The sequence below is a fragment of the Macrobrachium rosenbergii genome, chromosome 47, assembly GCF_040412425.1.
Source record: "Macrobrachium rosenbergii isolate ZJJX-2024 chromosome 47, ASM4041242v1, whole genome shotgun sequence".
Classification (NCBI taxonomy): domain Eukaryota; kingdom Metazoa; phylum Arthropoda; class Malacostraca; order Decapoda; family Palaemonidae; genus Macrobrachium; species Macrobrachium rosenbergii.
This window is the reverse complement of record NC_089787.1, coordinates 44,314,143-44,335,355: the sequence shown is the minus strand read 5'-3', so window position 1 is coordinate 44,335,355 and position 21,213 is coordinate 44,314,143. Positions and strand designations below refer to the sequence as shown.

Below are 21,213 nucleotides of genomic sequence, written 5' to 3'. Positions count from 1 at the left end.
CTGGCCATGCCATTGTTCATGAAAATGGCAAAAAATTATTAGTAGTCTGTCCATAATGTAAATTTTGTGTGCACAATGAAAGCAAACCATAATGTGTTTTTGCCCTTTTAAAGAAGTTGCATTGAATATTGAGAAATTGCATGTATGGCTTGTCACTTGGGAGAGGGGAAGAATAAGAATAGCCGAAATAGCACTGGGGAAGCTATTGTATTTGTTGAAATATCATTATTATTGTGAAGTAATTAACAAGACTACCTACTCATATTTCTAGGCTGTCATAGAGCATGTCTAATGGATTTGTTATAAATGTTAGGTGAAAATTTGAGCGAGGGTAAGCTGAAGCCAAATGGCAACTTGAGGCAAGACCAAGGGTAAAGAATAAAAATTAGACACGTGAAGAATCTGTAGTATCATCTGCAGTAGTTGATTCAGGACACACTGCAGGTGGAACTTCCATACAAGGTATCTCCTTCCCTGCCTATTAAATGTAAAAACCCCAGTATCTTAAAGCTAGCAGTAGGAACTTTAATTAAAAGTGAGGAAATTCCTTTACTGAGGCTGTCTTACTTGAAAGTTTTCAAGTTATTTCCTTGATATGATAAGTTTTAAAGCAGTTATTTTTAATAAAAATGAAGAATTTTACTTTTGCTTTCTTGTAATATATGAGGTCTTTATTATTTTGCCTACTTCTGGGTATTTTTATGACCTTGCTCTTAACCCTTAAACGCCTATTGGATGTATCATACGTCGACTAAAATTGTCTGTTGGGTGCCGAGTGGACGTACCGTACGTCGAATGCAAAAAATTTCAACCTTCGGTCAACTTTGACTCGACCGAAATGGTCGAAAAACGCAATTGTAAGCTAAAACTCTTACATTCTAGTAATATTCAATCATGTACCTTCATTTTGCAACAAATTGGAAGTCTCTAGCACAATATTTCGATTTATGGTGAATTTTTGAAAAAACTTTTTTCTTACGCACGGGCGGTAACTCGGCCGAAAATGTCATAAATTCTTTCGTCATTTTGTCGTAATTTTTGCACTGTTCTATATTAGCCGTTACATAAAGTTTTATATATGAAAATGTGTGCAATTTCATGTACAATACAGCAAAATACAACCCATGGTTGTAGCTTTTATCAGTTTGGAAATATTTTCATATAAACCACGATAACTGCCAAAATTTCAACCTTCGGTCAACTTTGACTCAACCGAAATGGTAAAAAAACGCAATTTTAAGCTAAAACTCTTACGATCTAGTAATATTCAATCATTTACCTTCATTTTGCAACCAATTGGAAGTCTCTAGCACAATATTTCGATTTATGGTGAATTTCTGAAAAACTTTTTCTTTACGTCCGCGCCAGAAATTCTTTCACACGTTGTCGTAATGTTTGCACTGTTTTATATTAGTCGTTACATAAAGTTTTATATATGGAAATGTGCCCAATTTCATATAGAATACAACAGAAAATAACTCATGGTTGTAGCTTTTATCAGTTTTGAAATATTTTCATATAAATCACGATAACTGCCAAAATTTCAAGCTTTCGGTCAACTTTAACTCGACTGAAATGGTCAAAAACGCAATTATAAGCTAAAACTCTTACATTCTAGTAATATTCAATCATGTACCTTCATTTTGCAACAAACGGGAAGTCTCTAGCACAATATTTCGATTTATGGTGAATTTCTGAAAAAAAAATTTTTTCCTTACGCCTGCGCCGAGGTAACTCGGCCGAACATCTCAGAAATTCTTTCGCCATGTTGTCGTAATGTTTGCAGCGTTTTACATTAGTCGTTACATAAACTTTTATATATGAAAATGTGCGCAATTTCATGTAGAATACAACAGAAAATAGCTCATGGTTGTAGCTTTTATCAGTTTTGAAATATTTTCATATAAATCACGATAACTGCCAAAATTTCAAGCTTCGTCAACTTTAACTCGACCGAAATGGTAAAAAACGCAATTGTAAGCTAAAACTCTTACATTCTAGTAATATTCAATCGTTTAACTTCATTTTGCAATAAATTGGAAGTCTCTAGCACAATATTTCGATTTATGGTGAATTTAAAAAAAAAACACTTTCCTTACGCCTGCGCGATAACTCAGCCGATCATCTCAGAAATTCTTTCGTCTCGTTGTTGTAATATTTGCACTGCTTTATATTAGTCGTTACATAAAGTTTTATATATGAATATGTGTGCAATTTCATGTACAATACAACAAAAAATAACTCATGGTTTTAGCTTTTATCAGTTTTGAAATATTTCCATATAAATCACGATAAATAGAAAAAATTTGACTTTCGGTCAACTTTAACTCGACTGAAATGGTCAAAAACTGCAATTGTAAGCTAAAACACTTACAGTCTAGTAATATTCAATCAATTAGCTTCATTTTTCAAGAAACGGGAAGTCTCTAGCACAATATTTCGATTTATGGTGAATTTTTGAAAAAAAAATTTTTTTACGTCTCCGCGTTACGAATTCATGCATCATTTTGTGATAATATTTTCTGTGTTGCTTTGATCATTTTAAAATTTGTTATATACCAAAATCATCGCAATTTAGTGTACAATACAACTAAAAAAAAATTAACTCATTAGCTTTAACCGTTTTGCTTACAGCGCGATTTGTATATAATTATATACGAGTTTTTTTTTTCGCTGTCATATATTCCAATATTTATATATGATAATGATATTTTTTCATTTCTGATGGTTGCATACTAAACTTCAGGCAATGACAAAAAAATGAGCCAAAATGAACTCTTAATCTTAAAAACTAAGCGTGCTGTGATTTTTTGAAAAAACTTTTTTCCGCTTCAGCGCTAACTCACCAACGCCGGCATATGGGAGACGTTTTTGTAAATAGGGCTTCGGCGTTAAAGGGTTAATTGTCATGCTTTTGTGCAGCTTTGATTTAAGGGGAGCGCCAACCACTGAATTTCGAGGAATTATTGAATTTTAGTTATTAACAGTTTTCTACTGTCGTATGTCTAAATAAATATATCGTGAAGCGTTAATGCTAAAAAAAATTTAGATTGGTTTATTGACAATTTTGTTCATCGCTTGTACAGCACTGTGAACGACAGGTTGTAAAAGAAAATCTGTATGACTAATTCTGGATGGGTGCAAGTGAGTTATTCACTGTTTTGGACTATTTTATGTGTAAAAACATAGCTTGAAGCATTATTGCTAATTTAGTTAGTTATAAATGATTTGTTTAACCAGACCTCTGAACTCTTTTAGGGTTCTTCTCGGGCTGGGAGCATTATTAAAAAGTATAGATTGGTTCATGGACAATTTTGTTCTTCGCTTGTACAGCACTGTGAATGACAAATTTTAAAAAAGCATGTAAAAGTGTCAAAAAATTTTTACAAAAATACTTGTTACCCACTAAAATATCCCATTCTGTCTAGCGTTAGCGTAAAACGAGTTATAATGATATAGGAATAACTCGCTCAAGATGTCCTGATTTGGAATTCTTGAAAGTGCAAAAATATTTGTGTTTCACTGTTTCTCAAAACTTTTTTCAAAACTAAATGCATATTTCTCCAAGAAAACTGAATCAAATTCAATGAAACTTTTACCGAGTGTAGTATAACGCTACCTGTATATCTTTATTTTGTTGTTGGGAAAATAATTTTCGAGTGCAAATTTTTTTTTTGCAAATTTTTGAAAAGTGATGTCATGATTTTTTTCAACTGCAAAAAAAATTAACTTAGAAGTCAACTTTATAAATTTCCCCTTGAGAGAATTTTCGTTATTAGTTGTAGAATAAGTGGTAAAAATTTGAAGCAAATTCCTTCAATTACGAGGTAGAAACAAATAAATTACGTTAAAGAATTTTCATTATATTAGTTGTAGAATAAGTGGTAAAAATTTGAAGCAAATCTCTTAAATCATTAGGTAGAAACAGTCATTTACTTTATATTGGGCCCTTATGGCATCGGTGCTCCCCATAGTTTGATTTATGAAATTGAGGTTGTCTAGCCAAGCACTGGGGCACTTAAGGCCTTTCAGTTTTCAAGATAATGAAAAGAGGGAATTGGAATGGTTGGACAGCAAAATAAAGAGATCTAGAAAATAAAGGAGGTGAAGTACTTGTATCTAAAGGTGGATTGGGAGAAATCTCACAGTTGAAGCACTAAGAATAATAGTTAATAGAGTTTTGACAGCAAGATTTAAAAAGGAATAGGAATGGAGGTAAAGTAAAAGGGCCCGAAGGGATGCTGCAAACACCTTTAGCAATGCCTTCAAAGCACCAGGTGACATGCACTTTTTTGAAAAATGGAAATTACATAGTTGAGTAAGTGCTTTCAGGTTTGCGATGCTTTGTTGAATAAGGAGGGTCAAAACATAAAAGATGTTTTGTAAGTTCCCTGGGTAGCGTTTATTTCCTAAATAATGACTATGTGCATCAGTTTTTCTTCATTTTGATCTTTCACTGTTTTTAATGCTCTATGAGAAATTTGGAATAGAGGTACTTGGAATTAAATATCTTCTCAGTGACCCTACTGTACGTGGCTACAAAATCATGTATCTCAAACCTTTGACTGCTGATAGTTTTATTTTTTTTCAGGGGATAAGTGTGATGTTGTTCTTGAGGTACTTGTGGATAAAAGAACAGCAGCCCATTTAAATTCAGGCCATGACAAACTTTATGACATTTTAGTGTTACATTTGGATGGTGGAAAGGATCTCTTCATTACTATAACAGGTATTGACATGTTTTAGAATTTGGAGTTCATTGCTGCTTGATGTTAAAATGACTTTTGTAAAGAAAGTAATGCACAGCGACAAGTTCATGTTATGCTAAGATATATCATCATCTTGATTTTTTCATGGCTCAGAATTATTCATTAATTGAAAACTAGTAGTTTGTAGGATTAAAAAGTAAGCATAAAGAAGAAAAACCTTCATAATCCAGCTTTGTGGATAAGATTTCTATTTATGGCAAAACTAGTTTTTCATACAAACCCATCAATAGTATATACCTACATTTGTGGTCTTTGAATTTCCCCAGACTTGACAGTCTTTTTGTCTAACAGACAGAAAAAGAAAAGGAGGCTCACAACACTTATGCCATCTGGAACCTTAGATACCTGTCAGTCATTTTTGTAATGTTTTTGTAGTCTGGAAATGAGGCTTTGAGATTAGTAGGGCTGGGATTAGGAAACTGACTAAATGATTGAGGAGTTCTAATTAAAAAGCAGTATTTAAAGACTTTTTTTTTTCTCGTCATAACCCCATCTATCATATACTAAATGCTTGACATTGCAGTTGCCTGCTTTGTATATTAAACAATTAAGGGCTAACCTAATATGGGTGGATTTCCAGCCTTATTCCTGATGGGTTTTGTCAGGACATTTGTGTTACAAGTGGTTTGGGGTGTAATGGTCAGCCCTGTGACAGCTAAATCAGTCAGCTTAGTGGTATTGTTAAACTACTTAATATCTTCACAGCTTCACTTGGGACAACACTTCCATTGCCAGTCAGTCTCCCGGACGATATCTGAAGGGAACATTGGTGTCACGTTTTGTGGAACTTCTTGTTCAGGCTGCTTTAGGTCAGATCCTCAAGCCTTTACCCTTCTGTGGTAAGACTGACAGTAGGACCAGAATTCATTTGTAAATTCTGCTATGGGGCACAGGCTGTAGAGCTAGGAGTCTTTCCTAAGATCCTCATCCTGGAGTTTGACCCAGTCACAGTCATCCCTAGCTGGGAATATAGCTCAGCTCTAGGAATGACCTTGTGTCTTCCAAACATTGGCGACCTCAGGTAGAAACACAGATGAAATTTCTTGTATAATCCCATTGCAGTACTCCTATTGCACCAAGAATCCTCTTACCTGGCCTGCACACAACAGGACCCTGCATCTTTCTTCCTCTGAGCATGTGTAGTTAGCAAAGGTTAACTATAGAATAACTTGGATCTTTTCTAATATGCGTCTGTGACTAATTAAGAAATGCTTTGACTAGGCCTCTTTCAATGTAGGGGAGACATTCCCAGTAAAGTTTCAGAAATAGTTCCTCATTGGACGGGTTGGTGTCATTCTTGGCTAGCACTCTGCTGGGCCAGCGTTCAATTCTCCTACCGGCCAATAAAGAATTAGAGAAATTTATTTCTGGTGATAGAAATTCATTTCTTGTTATAATGTGGTTTGGATTCCACAATAAGCTGTAGGTCCCGTTACTAGGTAACCAATTGGTTCTTAGCCACATAAAATAAATCTAATCCTATGGGCCAGCCCTCTCGAGGAGAGCTGTTAATCTTAGTTAAACTAAGGTATAACTAAGGTATACTTCAGTGAGGGAAGAGCTCCTACATTAACTTGTGGCTACACTGATTGAACTTTTGGGTGGCCTAGCTCACTGCAGATGCAGAAACCTCCTAACTAAACTAACTAAAACACTGCAGAGGTTAGTCTTGTCATGTTTCTTAAGGGAGCAAGTGTCCTGGACATTTAAAGAATATGATCTGATCAGTGTCTTGAATCATTCTTGGTGAATGAGAGTTTATGCACATACACCATGAAGTCATCAACCTCTTGGATGCAGTAAGATTTTAATGGTCTTGTGATTAAACTTTTCTAGAGCTAGTTCTTAAGTTCAGTACTTTCTGCAATTATCTTTCCCGGAATGAAGAGACTGGAAGCCTGCCCCTGGCAGCTGAACCGATAGTAAGGATGGAGCTTGGGTTACCACAACCAAACTTGACACCCTTCACCTTTTAGAAACAAAGATTATTTTAAATGCCTGGGCAGAGTGATATGCTTTTCCCTTCAGTTATCCAAATTTCCAAGTGAGTACCTAAGCTGTTTCTCTTTCTAGGTCTTCCCAGGATGTACTACTGAGAGCAGGGTTGTGAAAAAAAGTATATATTTTTTTCATTTCGTGTTTTTTTTTTTCAGGAAAAACCATGTTTTTGTGTGTGTGTGTATGTCTTTGTGTGTTTTTTTTTCCTTGCATCCAATTTCTCCATTTTTGAAGACCTTACTTATAGTTACTATAGATGTATGATGTTATTTAAGACACACCTTCCTTCTAGATTAGAGGAATTAGAGGAATCATTGACATAAGGATATTTTCTTGCTATTTTAATATGATTTTTCTTCTCTTTTAGTGCTGTGTATATGAGGTAGAAAAATTTTCTTTATAGGATTGTCTAAGTTTAGTCTGAGCGGTTACGCTAAACTGCAACCAACTGTAATGAAACATCACATGGACATTAATTATTGGGTTTTTTTATTGTCATTCTCGGGGTAAAAATATATGGCTACCTACCATGGGCTACTGTAGCTTACTGGTAGCCTACCATAGGCCGTAGCCTACGTTTTATTAGTTTTCATCAAGGGAAACTTTTGTACCACCACCAAAAATATGGCATGCAGTAGCCATGCAGATATAGGCTAGTTCTTTTGTTCATTTACCAGGAAAAAACTTCATAATATTCACTGACATTAGTAATCAAAACAAACAAAAAGATAGTAAAGTTTAAAGGCAATTGTCACTGCCAAGTAAATACTGATCACTGTCCTATTTTTTCGTTGTTTAGTATGTCTAGACTTCATTTTCACATAAAGCTTGCCTTATTTATTCATCTGTCACAAAATCAAAACCATATATAATAAACATGGCATGTTTTTAAACAATGAGTAAAGCCCACATTTTTAATAAATGTACACGGAATACCACTAGGATTTTGATATCTTTCACCATATCATATATCACCTGTTATAATGAGCACAGTAACCTTTCACCCACTCTCCAAGCACAACAACTCCCCACTGCTATGCTATGCACATTTACTTAAGTTCTGGAACAGAGTTTACTGATACGAGTATGATGCAAGTTTCAGTTGAACATGTACCATACATAATTTTAAGGAACTGTTGCCAATCATACATTTTTCATACCTCTGAATCTGATACATGTATGATACAAGTTTCAGTTGAACATGTTTGATACTGAACACGTGTATGCCTTGTATCATACATACTTATAAGGAACTGTTACCAGTGTCATGAAGCATACCAAGTACCCAGTTATTACACACCTAATCACAAAATTCAAAAAATTTACCTCACTTCAGCCAGATATCTGAGCTCTCATAACAGTAAGAATTACGACTGAGTACTCTTAAGGTAACAGTGATCCCTAAAGCAGCTCATTAAACACATGAAAAATCAAACTCAAGTTTATCAAGATTTATGTGAGGTATCAACAATTAAACAATAAATATACTAGAGTAAAAGGGCATCACTCCATCAAACAACTTTGTTTCCCTGGTCTTAATTCACTTCAGCAAAACTAAAGGAACAAAACATGTTTATCACTTTGCCTTATGCACACACAATTAATCCTATTCACTGGTGGTCAATAAATGAAACAGTTTTTTAAAAAACATTATATACAAAAATTTGTTAAATTCAAAATTTATAATTAGAATTCACAATCTGAAAAATTTACTATTGAAAACAACACAAAGTTTAATTAATTCTTGAGTTAAATTATTAAACAAATCTAAGTCACAAAACTTTAATTTATCAAGAAATTAAGTTAATCAGGGAAAGTTTAAACTATAAAGAATTACTCAAGATTGGAAAAGAAAATCTTAATAAATGAAAATTAAATCAAGTATGCAGCGTTAAATTATCAAGAAATATTTAAAATGCTAAGTAAATAAATGTTAAATCACAAATATATAAAATGTGAAAAAGCAAGAGATTGCAAACATAAGAACGCACAAAATACACAAAAGATTTATCAATAATAATTTCACTTAGGCAAAAATTATTTTAGCACACCTTATACCATGGTAATAATAAGTAAAATTCACTTTATCTTACACAAGCTTGTGAAAACCTTTGTAAAATCATTTGCATTTGCTTTAGATTCACAGAACACTTTTTATTTGGGCAGCGTTACGATTAAACAGTTTTACTAAATTCAGATCTCAGAAGCCAAGGCTAATACCAATGACCACACTAACACTTTCTGTTAATAATTTCTCTCTTTTAATTAGAGAGAGAGAGAGAGAGAGAGAGAGAGAGAGAGAGAGAGAGAGAGAGAGAGAGAGAGAGAGAGAACCAAACTGATTGGTTTTGAAAATCAGAATGAATAGATCTGAGGATTCCAGTAGAAAATTAAAACAGTCATATGACGTCACTAAGGCATTTTGGCGACGAGATGCAAGAGGTTCTAGGAGAAGGAAGCCAAATGTTTTTAACGCAGTTGGGACAATACTTGATCAAAGCAATGCAGTCTTAAACATGACGCAATTGCCTTGTGCTTTAGTGCAATACTTGTTCATATCTCTCAAAAGGTACATGTTTTTACCAGAAAATCGTATGGAATACATGTAACATTGCAAAAGCACTTGTCTTCTCGTACAGAACACGGAACAAAGCTTTTACAGAAATCTTTACACGATCAAACAGATTGCAACAGGCTAATTATGGCTGGCATGTTTTAAAAACAAAGCGAAAAACCCGAGTTGGTTTCCAGAATGGATCAGCAATTGTTATTACCAACCTGTAATTGCGTAACTCAAAACAAAGCACTCTCTTATCTGAACTGATGACAGATGGCACATCAGGTCTAAAACTCGAATCTCTCTCTCTCCCGCTACTATGCTATTATCAAGAATGATATTATTAATTCTAAATTACTCTGTTGGATTATCTAAATCACTAACTCTTTTGAGATCTGACACTATGTGCTACATACGATATTTCAAGTTATTAGTATTACACATAATACATGATAAATAGAAGAGTAAATTTATCAAAACTATGGGATGATATACATATTACAAGGCAACATCATGAAACCAGTCATACAGTTTTCATAACTCTCTCCCTGTTCAAATGGATTGAAATGGAAATAATTGACCCCAGTACCTCATGGTTTCAAGATATGATTAAAAAATAACAGTAAAACTTGTTTGATAATTGAAAATTCCAGTGTTCAAATGTGAAATATTGAAATTCTAATGATATAAATGTAGTTATGTACCCAAAACACTTGTAATCTCAAGTGGGTGATGGCTGAGATACCATTAGTTTCCTTACTTTCCGTAGTTTTATTTTTCACACTAACAGATTTTTCTTTCGAGTGTTAAATTTCCTTGTTACCCAAGCTCTAAGCATAATATAAGCACAGCTGGCCATTTTTTTGTAGTTCAGGAAGCAACAGAATGTGAATAAATGTTAAAAAAATTTGGGGGGGCCCTTTTTTTGCAGGCTATTTTTTTTCGCAAAAAACCGTTTTTGTTTAGAAAAAAAGGGCTAGTTTTTTTTGGAAGGCAACCCTAACTGAGAGAGATGTCTTTTATTGAACTTGGAGACATGTGGTAAAGTAATGGTTGGCAGTATATTAATAAGTTGATTACTTAATCAGAATTCTTCCCCTTTTTGTCCTGTAGGAGAAATGCTGGTGTCAGCTTTTTCATGGTCATAGGGAAGTGGAAGATGGTTGTAATCTTCCCAAGGCCAGTGTGGTTGTGGTCAACAAAAACATGACTAGGGTTTACCCCATTGGAATCTGTGGTAGAGGTGAAATTCTTGATACCTGCTTCCCTTGTAGGTAGGCAGATCGTTTCCTCATTTTAGTCACTGTGATTCTTGATAACACAATTCAGAACATGTTAAGCAGATGTTATTTGCCTCCACATAGTGCTATTTTCTCCCCCCTAAATTGCCCAAGGATGCCTTGGGCTGCTTGCATTGTTTAGTTATCCAGCCTGCCAAGGCTCTCTCTCTTTAGGATTGAGATTGAAGTGTCTAGGCTGTATGAAGACCAAGAATATGGGCTCCTTGTAGGGTGTCGGTGCCATCAGTGCACCTTTCACCTAATGTAGTTCACTATAGGCATTACTATAGTATTTGCAGTGTCCCTTTGGACCTTAGCTACACCCATTCACGCTTCCTTTCTTCCATTTTGCTGTCTAGCATTTCTAACTATTACTTCTTGGGGCAACTACAGGGGAATTCTCCCAGTTTCACCTGTAGATCCCTGTACTTCATCTTTATCTATTGCTCTTCAATCACTCCTCCTCTTATCTTTTCATTGTTTTAAGCAATGAATAGCTGAAAGTGCCACAGTGTATGCATTTTTTTGGTAACCTGAATTTCATGATTCACTTTTCACGAATGTGGGCTAATGTAAGTGATAGGTTTTTACTGAAGAGTTTAGGTTTTGTATACTGAATGGTTTTTTGAGTCTGTTGTAATGGAGTAAATTTGATCCAGATGCCTTATCTGGATGTGAATTCCTACATTTCTCATACTAGGTGATCATTATTGTTAAGAATTTGTTTCTTGAGGTTAAAACCCCCTTGTAATTCTCAGTCCTTTTCATACTTTTTTTGTTGCCTGAAAAAGGAATTAAGTTGGCAAAGAGGAACATACTTGCAATGTTCATTAATGTTACTGTAATAGGTTAAATTGATATTACAGTTGACCTCCGGGATTTGCGGTGGATGCTTACCACTACCCTTGCGAGTAGCTCAAATCCGCGAATGCTTAAAACTCCTCTAAAAATGCTTATAACTGCCAAGTTTGATAGTTCAGAACACCAGAAACCCTCTAAAAAGGCTTATACCTGAATATGTTAATAATTTTATCACAAAAAGTGCATTTAGTCACAAAAATTATATGATGAAAATACAGTAATCTGTGAATATTTCTCTGTGAAAAATACCCCGTAGGAGGTTAGCGCCCTTAATGCACCTCACGCGATGCTCTGTAGGCATTACTTAAGGTTCTTTGCAGCATCCCTTCACCCCGTAGCTGCAACCCGTTTCATTCCTCTTACTGTACCTTCTTTCATATTCTTTTTCTTCCATCTCACTTTCCACCCTCTCCTAATAATTGATTCATAGTGCAACTGAGAGGTTTTCCTCCTGTCACACCTTTCAAACCTTCTTACAATTAATTTACGTTTCAGCACTGAATTACCTTATTGGTCCCAGTGCTTGGCCTTTGGCCTAAATTCTATATTCACCTCAATTCAACTCAACTCTATGAAAAGTACCGTGAATAGGCAAATTTTCTGTGAATGAGTATATATGTTCTACAGAGAAATCCGTGAGTAGGTGAAGCTGTGAATGTGGAACCACGAATAGGCAGGGGTCCACTGTATATCATTTTTAAAATTCATATTCTTTTTGCAGGTGATTATGAGAGGAGTTGTTTTGGATCATCCATTAATGCCCTTGTTCATATGAACAAGCCATTTAAAGAAGTTCCCATGGCAAGGCTGATAGATTTGGTAAGCGAATGTTAATGTCATTATCTTTTCCAAAAGAACACCTCAACTTAACAGACATTTGTAGTTACATTAGGAATTATGTAGAATAGCAGGCTATAATACAAGGTCTGTGTTACTTGACAGACTGTTATTTATCAGAAAGTCAGACTCCCAAAGCATCTGTTAATTAAGTTGAAGCACTACCATTTTTGATGGTGTAGAAGACTTGAGGACATATAAGATCCCCAGTTTTAGAAAGGAATGTTAAAGAAAAACAGATGGCAGAAAAACATCGAACAGCATGTGCAGCTAGTACAGCAGGAAAAATCTTTTAAACCCTACTGTAATTTGCAATAGAAAACAAAAGCAGCTTATAATGCTCCCCTCCTCTTCCGCCTCTGATGGTAAACTCTGACGTTGACAGTGAATTTATGAGGGCTTGAACTTGTAAAAGGAAAACATAAACCTAATTTGTAGGTTAAGTGTATAAAATTACCTGAAAGAGAGAGAGGGGGAGGGGGGGCAGGCCTTATAAGCCATGAAATACACTAATCTTCATTGATTCGGTGATGATTGTAACTTGTACAAAGGAGATTCTGGTTTTTGTTATGACATATCAAAACACTATTACTACATTTAATTGCATACACAATGTTGTCAAACAGGAAAGCAAACAACCGAAGGACCTGAGTGAAATGCCGTACGCAGTACCAAAGGAGTTGTGGTATTTGGTAGATCATCTTCATTCACATGCACTGCAGGTTGAGGGTCTTTTTACATATCCAGGTCTTCAAAAGGAACTTATTGAAATTAGGTAAGTGATGTGTTTTATTGCTATTTTGGGTGACTGATGTGGAAATTTTTAATGTTCAGTATGTGTTTATTAGTGTAAGCACAGATATTAAGTACGGATTATAACATCTTTCCCTACCAAGATTCAAGGTCTTTTGTCCCTAACCAGATTCAAGATCTTTTGTGAGCTGCCTGGCCGTATTAGTTAAAAGAATCTGTTGTTATATTTTTCCTTTACTTTGTGTGTGTGTATATCACCTGTTACTTACACTTGGGAAGAAGAAATTAGGCAGTTTTCCTCATAGCATAGGTATTAGGGGATACATTTTTTCTTTACCCCAGGCAATCCTCCAGGTTCTACCTCAAAATAGTATTCATGTCACATTGCCATGAGTTTTTAATAGGATTCTATAGAAGCATTTATTTTTTTTATTGCGGCTGAGAAATGTCCTTTGAAGATCATTTTTATCAGTATAGGGTAAGAATTGAACTTTGATGATAGTAGTTCACACAATTAAGAGCTTGTCTCAAGTTTTTTTTTTAATTCTGCGACTAAGGTACAGTATTCAGTTTTTGAGGCAATCCTTTTGCACTCAAGGCCATCAGGACTTCATCTTATTAAATGTACATCACCCATACAGACCAAGTTCATCATCAGTACTCCTATTATTGTACTGAAAGCATTACCTGTAAAAATACAATACACAAAACATGTGTAGCCACATTGTTGAAATGTGCGTAGAGCCTTTTGAATATCCCTGCCATCCCCATGCAAAAGTTACCTTTCCCAGCATCATCCTGCAAGCTGTCTTTGTAAATGGTGAGTGAACACAGCTATGGCTCACTGTGGATGGGTAGTAGAGATGTTTTATGTAAATTAAATCACCTTTGGCAAAGTAACTTATATAAAGTTAGGTTCTTATTCTTTCTCCTTCAACTGCAGATATTGCTTCTCTCTCAGCAGTGATCATATTATTAGATCTGGACAGTATATGATTTATATATCTTGTACCTCAACAGTTTATTATATAATAGCCACCCCTAAAGGCACTAAATTTTTTGTTTGCATTTTTGTACATTTCTGTTGTATTTGTTTTGCCCATTCTACTTTTAACTTTTCTCAGTTGACTGTTCTTTTTAACTTTTCCCCCATTGCAGTGTTACTCCTCATTTGTGAATGACTCCCTCTGGCCAGCCCTATGAGAGCTTAAAAACTTGAGTTTTATTGAGCTACTGTATTAGTATTTGTGGGAACAAATGGAATTGTTCAGAGAATGTTGATGTGTAAAATCAAAGGCAGAGATTTCTGATTTACTAATGAGTAACAGTGGGGAGGGTAGTGAGAGAAGTTATTGCTATACTTTTGCTCACTTGTGGAGTTTACTTTATCTCATAGGTAGTTAGAGTTAATTTAAATGGTGTATCTTAATGCTGAAAATAACATCGAAGTGTTTTAGTTTTTCAGTAGTACAAATCAAGGATGTTCAAGTTTTGAGCAAATTAAGCTGTATTGTTTAAATGAACCTCGCCTCTCCATCGTATAGCTTTTACTTTTGCGTCAGTGGTAGTTCGATAGATTGAAGTAAAAAAAAAGAAAACCCATATTTCTATACAGGCAGGTCCCAGTTAACAGTGGGCTCAGTTAATGATGATCTGGTTTTACGGCACTTGTCTAGCGACAAAAATCGGGAATTTTCGGTGCCGAAAATCACTGATTTCCACTTATTGGCACCAATAATTGGTTATTGGCGCCAATACATACCTAACAGAGACGCCAATAACTGAAAATCGGCACCTTTCAGCTCTGATAAGCCTTGAAAATCGACCAAAAATTGCCAAAAATCCACGATTTTCAGTTAGCTGCGATTTTCGGTTATCATCACACCCTCAGAGTGGAACCCCCGCCGGTAACCGGGGACTGCCTGTGTCTGTTTTTTATCCATCTACTTCCCCCAAACCTTGCCATGGGGCTCATAGGTACAAACATTTGTTGCCGGTTTTGGTAAGAGGTAGACAGATTGTTAAATGGACTCGGTGTTCTGTTAGTTTGTTTTGGATTTTCTTTGATTTTATTTTGTATTTTTGATTTGTAAGAACCTGTAAGGTATGAGTTGACATAATAGGCATTATTCCAGTTTATTGACTCTCATGAGGTGTGTGTGTGTGCTGCTGAGGGAAGGATTATGATTGGAATAACCTATGTGAATTGTAGCTTAACGAAATCATGTGGAAATTGATCGGGAGCAAAAAGAGCTTGTTAGATTGTATAGCAGTTAAAACTAAAGAGGATACGTCTTGCAAGGCTTGTTAAAGGGATATATGTTTTTGTCTGTTTTCCCCCATTAGTAACTGGTTAGGTTCTCTGCTGCTTCTCTGCAGTCTGTCGCTCCAAATAAGCTTCCCACCGTTGCAGGGCATTAGATTTGCTAGGGTGGGATAATTTTTTATGTTTACTTGGCACAAGTTTTGCAGGATATTATTATTAGTATTTTTTTCTGCACTATCCTCCCAAGAGTCTCATTAAGTTTGGGTTTTCCTCGCATCAGGGGAAGAGCCATTCCCATTGTCTCCTTCCTCTGTTTGGTCTGACATCTGCGGCTCCAGTTCCTATGTCAGCAGCGCCAGTTCCAGTGTCAGCAGCACCAGTTCTGGTGCCAAAATTTGTTCTGCGGTAAGGTCACATGGGAAATAAATAAGAGGAGTCACCCGACGTTTTTCCCCTTTTAATTTTACTGTATCAGATCTGCTTGGTAGGAGTGATGCTTCGACTCTTTCTGGTAGCATTTAAGCAAGTTTTAGTTGCTTCCACCAAGCAGTATGTATTTGGCTAATGAATCCTCTTTAGCCAAGGAATTTTTTTTGGTTGAAGGCTAGTATTAAGTATGAGTTAGTTTCTAATGCATACCCTAGACTGTCTTTGCCTTTCCTGTGTATTGTGCTTTTGTTGGCTAGTGCAATTGTGTGCCTCACAGTTTTGATGCACTGGTTGCCTGCGCCTTGTGATTTTTTGCACATTTTGCCACAATACCGTGCCTGCGCGCCTCTCTCCTGTGCTTTGTGCTCATCAGGTTTTCTCTTCAGCCTGCAGTTTCTCTAGTTGCTACTATCATGTGCCTCTGCAAATATTGTTTGCTTGCCTGCACGCTTGTCACTTGCGTGCTTGTTGCCTGCGCACCCATCACCTGTGCGCCTATCACCTATGTGCCTGTCACCGGCATTCCTATTGTCTGTGTTCCTGTTGCCAGCATGCCTATTGCCTGTGCGCCTGTCACCAGCATGCCTATTGCCTTCCTATAGGAATTTCAGCAAGGTGCTCTCGTTTCAGCTTTCTTTTTGGTAGGCTGGTAGTTGCTGTTAGTAGTCTCTCAGCAGTCTGTTTTGGGGATTTTGACTCCATATCCAGTTGCAGAAGATTCTATCGGTGAACAGTTAGGTCTTTTTGTTGAGATGACAAAGTTTCCAAATGAAACAGTGTCGTCTTTTTGAGCAAGAGGAGGTGATTTGGTCAGCAATGACTAAAGAGGAGTTATTAAACCCTTGGTAGAAGTTTATCAGGAGTTAGTTCAGTGCAGTCATCTGCTGGTCTTCTGCCATCGAGCTTTGTAGTCTTTGCCTTGGTCTCTGGGCACATTTTCAGTAGATAAGCCCATTTTCTGCTTCTTATTTGGCAGGAGGGGCAGGTTGCTTGTGCTTCTTATGCATTGGATACAGTTGCCAGATCAAGATTTTTCTTTTTCATCACCTTGACCATTATTTTTATTTACCCATTAAGCATTTTTTATCAGATTAGTTTTTTCTTACAAATGCTTACAGTGTTAGTTCCTCCCTCCCAACCTCACTTATTTCCTTCAGCTCGGGGTTCATACAACAGGAAAAAGGAAACTGTTAGTGGGCCAAAACTTGGATCTGGCCATGGGTAGTACTACTGGTTGACTTCCATTTTCTCTTTTTTGTAGAGTAACTGAAGCATCTGGGATGGTTTTAATGCACAGAAAAGAGGTCATTGTGAATAATGGGTTTGTATGAAAAAATTGAATTGTTAAAGAAAAACATGCAGTTTTCCTAGTTCCAGTTGAATGGTAATTAAAGATAAACATTTCTGTTTTCACATCAGTAGGTCTAGAAACTCAGTATTCAGTATAGATGTTCATGATGTGGGACTTGTTTTATGACAAAAAAATCTTCACTTAATGAAATTAAGGGGGAACTTTGCAGGAAGTGGCCAGATAAATTGAGGTCATAAAGGCTATGACAGTAAACAACATTGAGACTTACGACAGTATTTGGTGGAACTACCAGAGAAATAAAGATTTTTTCGTCACAGGAGGTCTCTCTCAAAGGTTTTACAGTCTCAAACCGAGAAAAATAAGGCTGAGAGACTCGCTTATATATCAAAACATCAGTGAGCAAATTGAAAACCGTCTTGATTGCTCATCTTTATCTTTTTCCATGGGGATTCTTCCAAAAGTCTCAAGTCTTTTTTTTCTGTCCTAACACACAGCCAGTCACTAAAAACTTTATTTCTGTCTATTAAACTGTATTTCCCTGAAATTGTCCAGTTGATACTTGGAATTTTGGTCTACTAAGAGACATTTCTTTCTCTAGAATCTCTTATAGATTCTTAAGTAAGAACAAGTGATGTTACTCTTGGCAAACTTGGTTCTTTCCTGCCCGGAATATCAAATTTCTAAATCAAGAAGCTGGTCAATAGAACTTAATGCTCCTTGTTGACCTGAGGCTATGGAAAAATATAAATTTTGCTGGAAATGGCAATAACGTCAAGTGTAGTTATAGTTTTACTTTTCTCTAAGAAAAATGTTTTCATTACTGAAAGAATATTTATTTTTTTCACAGGACTTGTCTTGATGAAGGCGTCCCAGATAACTTGCTACCTGGTGGTGTTCATTCTGTTGCTGAGGCCTTGTTGTTGTTCTTGGAAGCTTTACCTGAGCCTGTTATACCCTTTGATCTTTATGATGAGGCATTAAATGCTACTCCAAATTTTTCTCTTTGCAAAGAGGTAATGAAAACTATGGTTTAATTGAAACTCCTAAAGCAGTTTTCATTAATATTGTGGTTGCAAATGCTTTATGCAGAAAGTTCATATCTGATAATTGAGATGAAGTTTACTGTTATTTACATGTCTCAAGTAAATCTTATGTGCTATTTGCAGATTGTCTATAAATTACCTGTATATCATCGAAATGTATTTACTTACTTGATGGCTTTCCTGAAAGAGCTTCTTAATCATTCAGAAGACAATAATCTTGACGCCAAGACGCTTGGTAAGTACGAACAAAGAATCTTGTAAAGCCTTAAATTTACAGTATTTTGAGGTTATTTTCTTACATAGATGTTTTGTTGTGCAAATCATCATCATTGTCTTTCAGATTTTTCTCTCTGTCTGAGTAATTTTTTTGTCTCATTTTTTGTTTGTCTGTCCATCCATCCATCTGTTGATGTATGTCATGCTTACCTTGTTCTTGTAACCCTTTAGAATGAGAGATTTAAGTCTTGCCTGGTACGAAGGTAAATCATCATACATTGAGTTGCATTAGGGGATGTTATATGTCATCTTTGTCTGCCAGCGTATATGTCATATGTACCACATTATAATTTTACACGTCGAGGAGATGTCAGTCAGACTTTGTGTGGGGTAGATTGAACATACTTCAAGTTTTCAGGCTTCTTTCAAAGGTGTCAAGTGATAAAGGCTACTTATTTCTACACTAATATTCAAGGGAGGTTATTTTTAATTCTTTTTAATTTTCCTTTTCGTTAAGAATTTCTTGTCTTTGTGTGATTAACTCATTTTGTCCATAAACTTGGATTGTAGATAATATAAATAATTTTTTTTCTCAATTTATTTAAAGGGCAAGAATAAGGCACCTATGGTAATTTGCATTTTTAGGATTGCTGTATCTGAAATATATATCTATTGTTTAAAAGCATTTTATTGAATTAGTTGTTGTTTTGTTAGCATTTTTGCATATAAACATTATTTTTGCTTCCACTTTTTGTTGTCTACAAACAGTGCACACTAACACTATTTGTAACTACAGCACTACATAATACCAGTAGCAGAATTCACTCTTCATGTTTACATTTCAAAGAACAGGTCTCTAACCTAAGTAAAAATTTCCATGTAGTCTAATTTATGACTCAGACTATTTTATACTAAATTGCTGTTATTTGTTAGTGGAACTTTTTTTTTATAAGATTTAATAGTCTGCAGTATTATAATGGTCTCCTTTAGTCTGTCATGTGTTTGATAATAATCATTACACTCAAGCTTATGGGAACTTATTCTCATTTTTTTTGCATGGATTCCTTTTAATATTTTTACAAACCCAATACTGCAAACCTTATTTTGTTTTCACAGACCATACACTCTAAATCTGGTATATTTTATTGTTCAGCTGTATCTGATAATCCAAAAAAATAAAAATTGCAGTTTGCCCATCTGATGCATGTATAGGATGACAAAAATGATCTAACACAAAGAGGTTTCTATTTAATCTATGATATTTTGAGTTGTGTGTATAGTACAGTACTAATGTTAGTAAGCAGAAGAGAGGGAATAGTATGTTAAATTCTGACATCTTGAAAAGGTATCTTAATGCTATAATTTGACATTTAGCAAGAATACTTTATTTGGCTTTTAGTATCATGTTTTGTGTAAATTCCCCAATGTAATAATTTTTTTTTTTATTTAGGTGACACTGTGAGACCTTGTTGCTTTGTTAATTCCAATTTGAATTTGCGAGATCTATTCAAGTTGCATTTTTTCATCAGAATCTTTCATTGTAAATATTTCTGTATAATCTGTATAAATTTGCACTTACAAAACTTTTTGATATTTTAATGATGAAATTAGGTTGCTGTATTCCATACATAAGGCAGACATTTGTGAAGCTTATATTTATATATATATATATATATATTTTGTTTCAGCTTTAGTATTTGGGAGTATTCTTCTGAGAGAACAGCCAGAGTCAGCAGCTGAACGTCGAAATAATTCTCAAGCAGTTGAAAGGCGGAAGCAAACTTTTGTCCACCATTTTCTTATGAATGATTATGAGTGATAAACTGGCGAGTCTTTTTAGTCTTGTAAGCTAGAAAATACCGGGAGTGCTATTCGTAATACAGGTATTGCATATATTTTTTACTGATTACATTGTAATGTAGCTTAAATTCTAGTCCAGATGTGTAAGAAACTTGACTCATTCCATAACTTCTTTAGAGTTACTGGGGACTCTTTCCATAACTTCTTTAGAGTTACTGGGGACTCTTTCCATAACTTCTTAAGAGTTACTGGATTATATTGTAAATAATTTAACTTATTTATAAATTTTGGTTTTGCTAGTTTTACATATTTAAAAGACAAAAGCTGTATATTTAGCATTATATATTTTTATCTAATTATTGTTCTGTATTTTTAGGAAGGAATGTGCAGAGTGCTTTCCATTGTTATGATATATGCCTCCTTGTGATCCAGGTAGTTTGTATAGTTTTGTAATAGAAAAGACTTGTTCGCAATGTCCATTAAATCTGAAATTCAACACAATGCGGTTTGAGATGAAACACCATTATTAAACCTTGAATTTCTTTGGTCTTGTCTTCCATATAAATAGCCTCATTGCAAAAGATTTTAAAGGTTGGAACTTGATATAATATTTTATAGACTGAGGTCACATAGATGTGCAGATGGAATGCCATCTTCCTCACGTTCTAGCATCGGCATTGGTACTACTGATATATTGATTTTACATGCCTGGCAGCAAGGGAAGGTTTTGCCAGAATGTCATAGGAAACTTGAGGGTATTGGCCTTTCTTGTTCTTTTATGTGATCTAACTCCTTGTAGGAAAATGTACAAGAAAATGAAATAACAACAACCTAGGTTTTCCCCTCCAGGTCCCATTTAATTTGTCACTCAGAGCTTGCAGTCATTTCCATGGCATTGTGAATAGCATTTGCATAAATTCATGCAGTGAACAGAATGCTGTTTTTGTGCTGTATGTTTAGGGCTTTGTGCTTTTTTATTTTTGGTGCTTGTGTTTATATTGCCATAGATCATCTTGAATTATTGCAAAGCATTATTATTTTTGTAGAAATATTTTTGTATGAATGATGATTTTATCATTTGCTTGAGAAGTG

The 21,213-nt window shown here is 35.2% G+C and overlaps 1 protein-coding gene across 7 annotated transcripts in view; it reads left to right on the top strand.

The window, feature by feature from the left end:
* Ocrl (Oculocerebrorenal syndrome of Lowe) overlaps window positions 1-20,619 on the top strand; it is a 231,832-nt gene extending 211,213 nt beyond the window's left edge. For all 7 annotated transcript variants that reach the window (XM_067090753.1, XM_067090757.1, XM_067090751.1 and 4 more), the window contains 6 exons: window positions 4,592-4,729; window positions 12,187-12,284; window positions 12,929-13,077; window positions 17,910-18,075; window positions 18,229-18,340; window positions 20,010-20,619. In XM_067090753.1, the coding sequence (XP_066946854.1) occupies window positions 4,592-4,729; window positions 12,187-12,284; window positions 12,929-13,077; window positions 17,910-18,075; window positions 18,229-18,340; window positions 20,010-20,140 (794 nt within the window). In that variant the 3' untranslated portion in view covers window positions 20,141-20,619. The remainder of the gene's footprint in view (window positions 1-4,591; window positions 4,730-12,186; window positions 12,285-12,928; window positions 13,078-17,909; window positions 18,076-18,228; window positions 18,341-20,009) is intronic.
* Window positions 20,620-21,213: the final 594 nt, after the last annotated feature.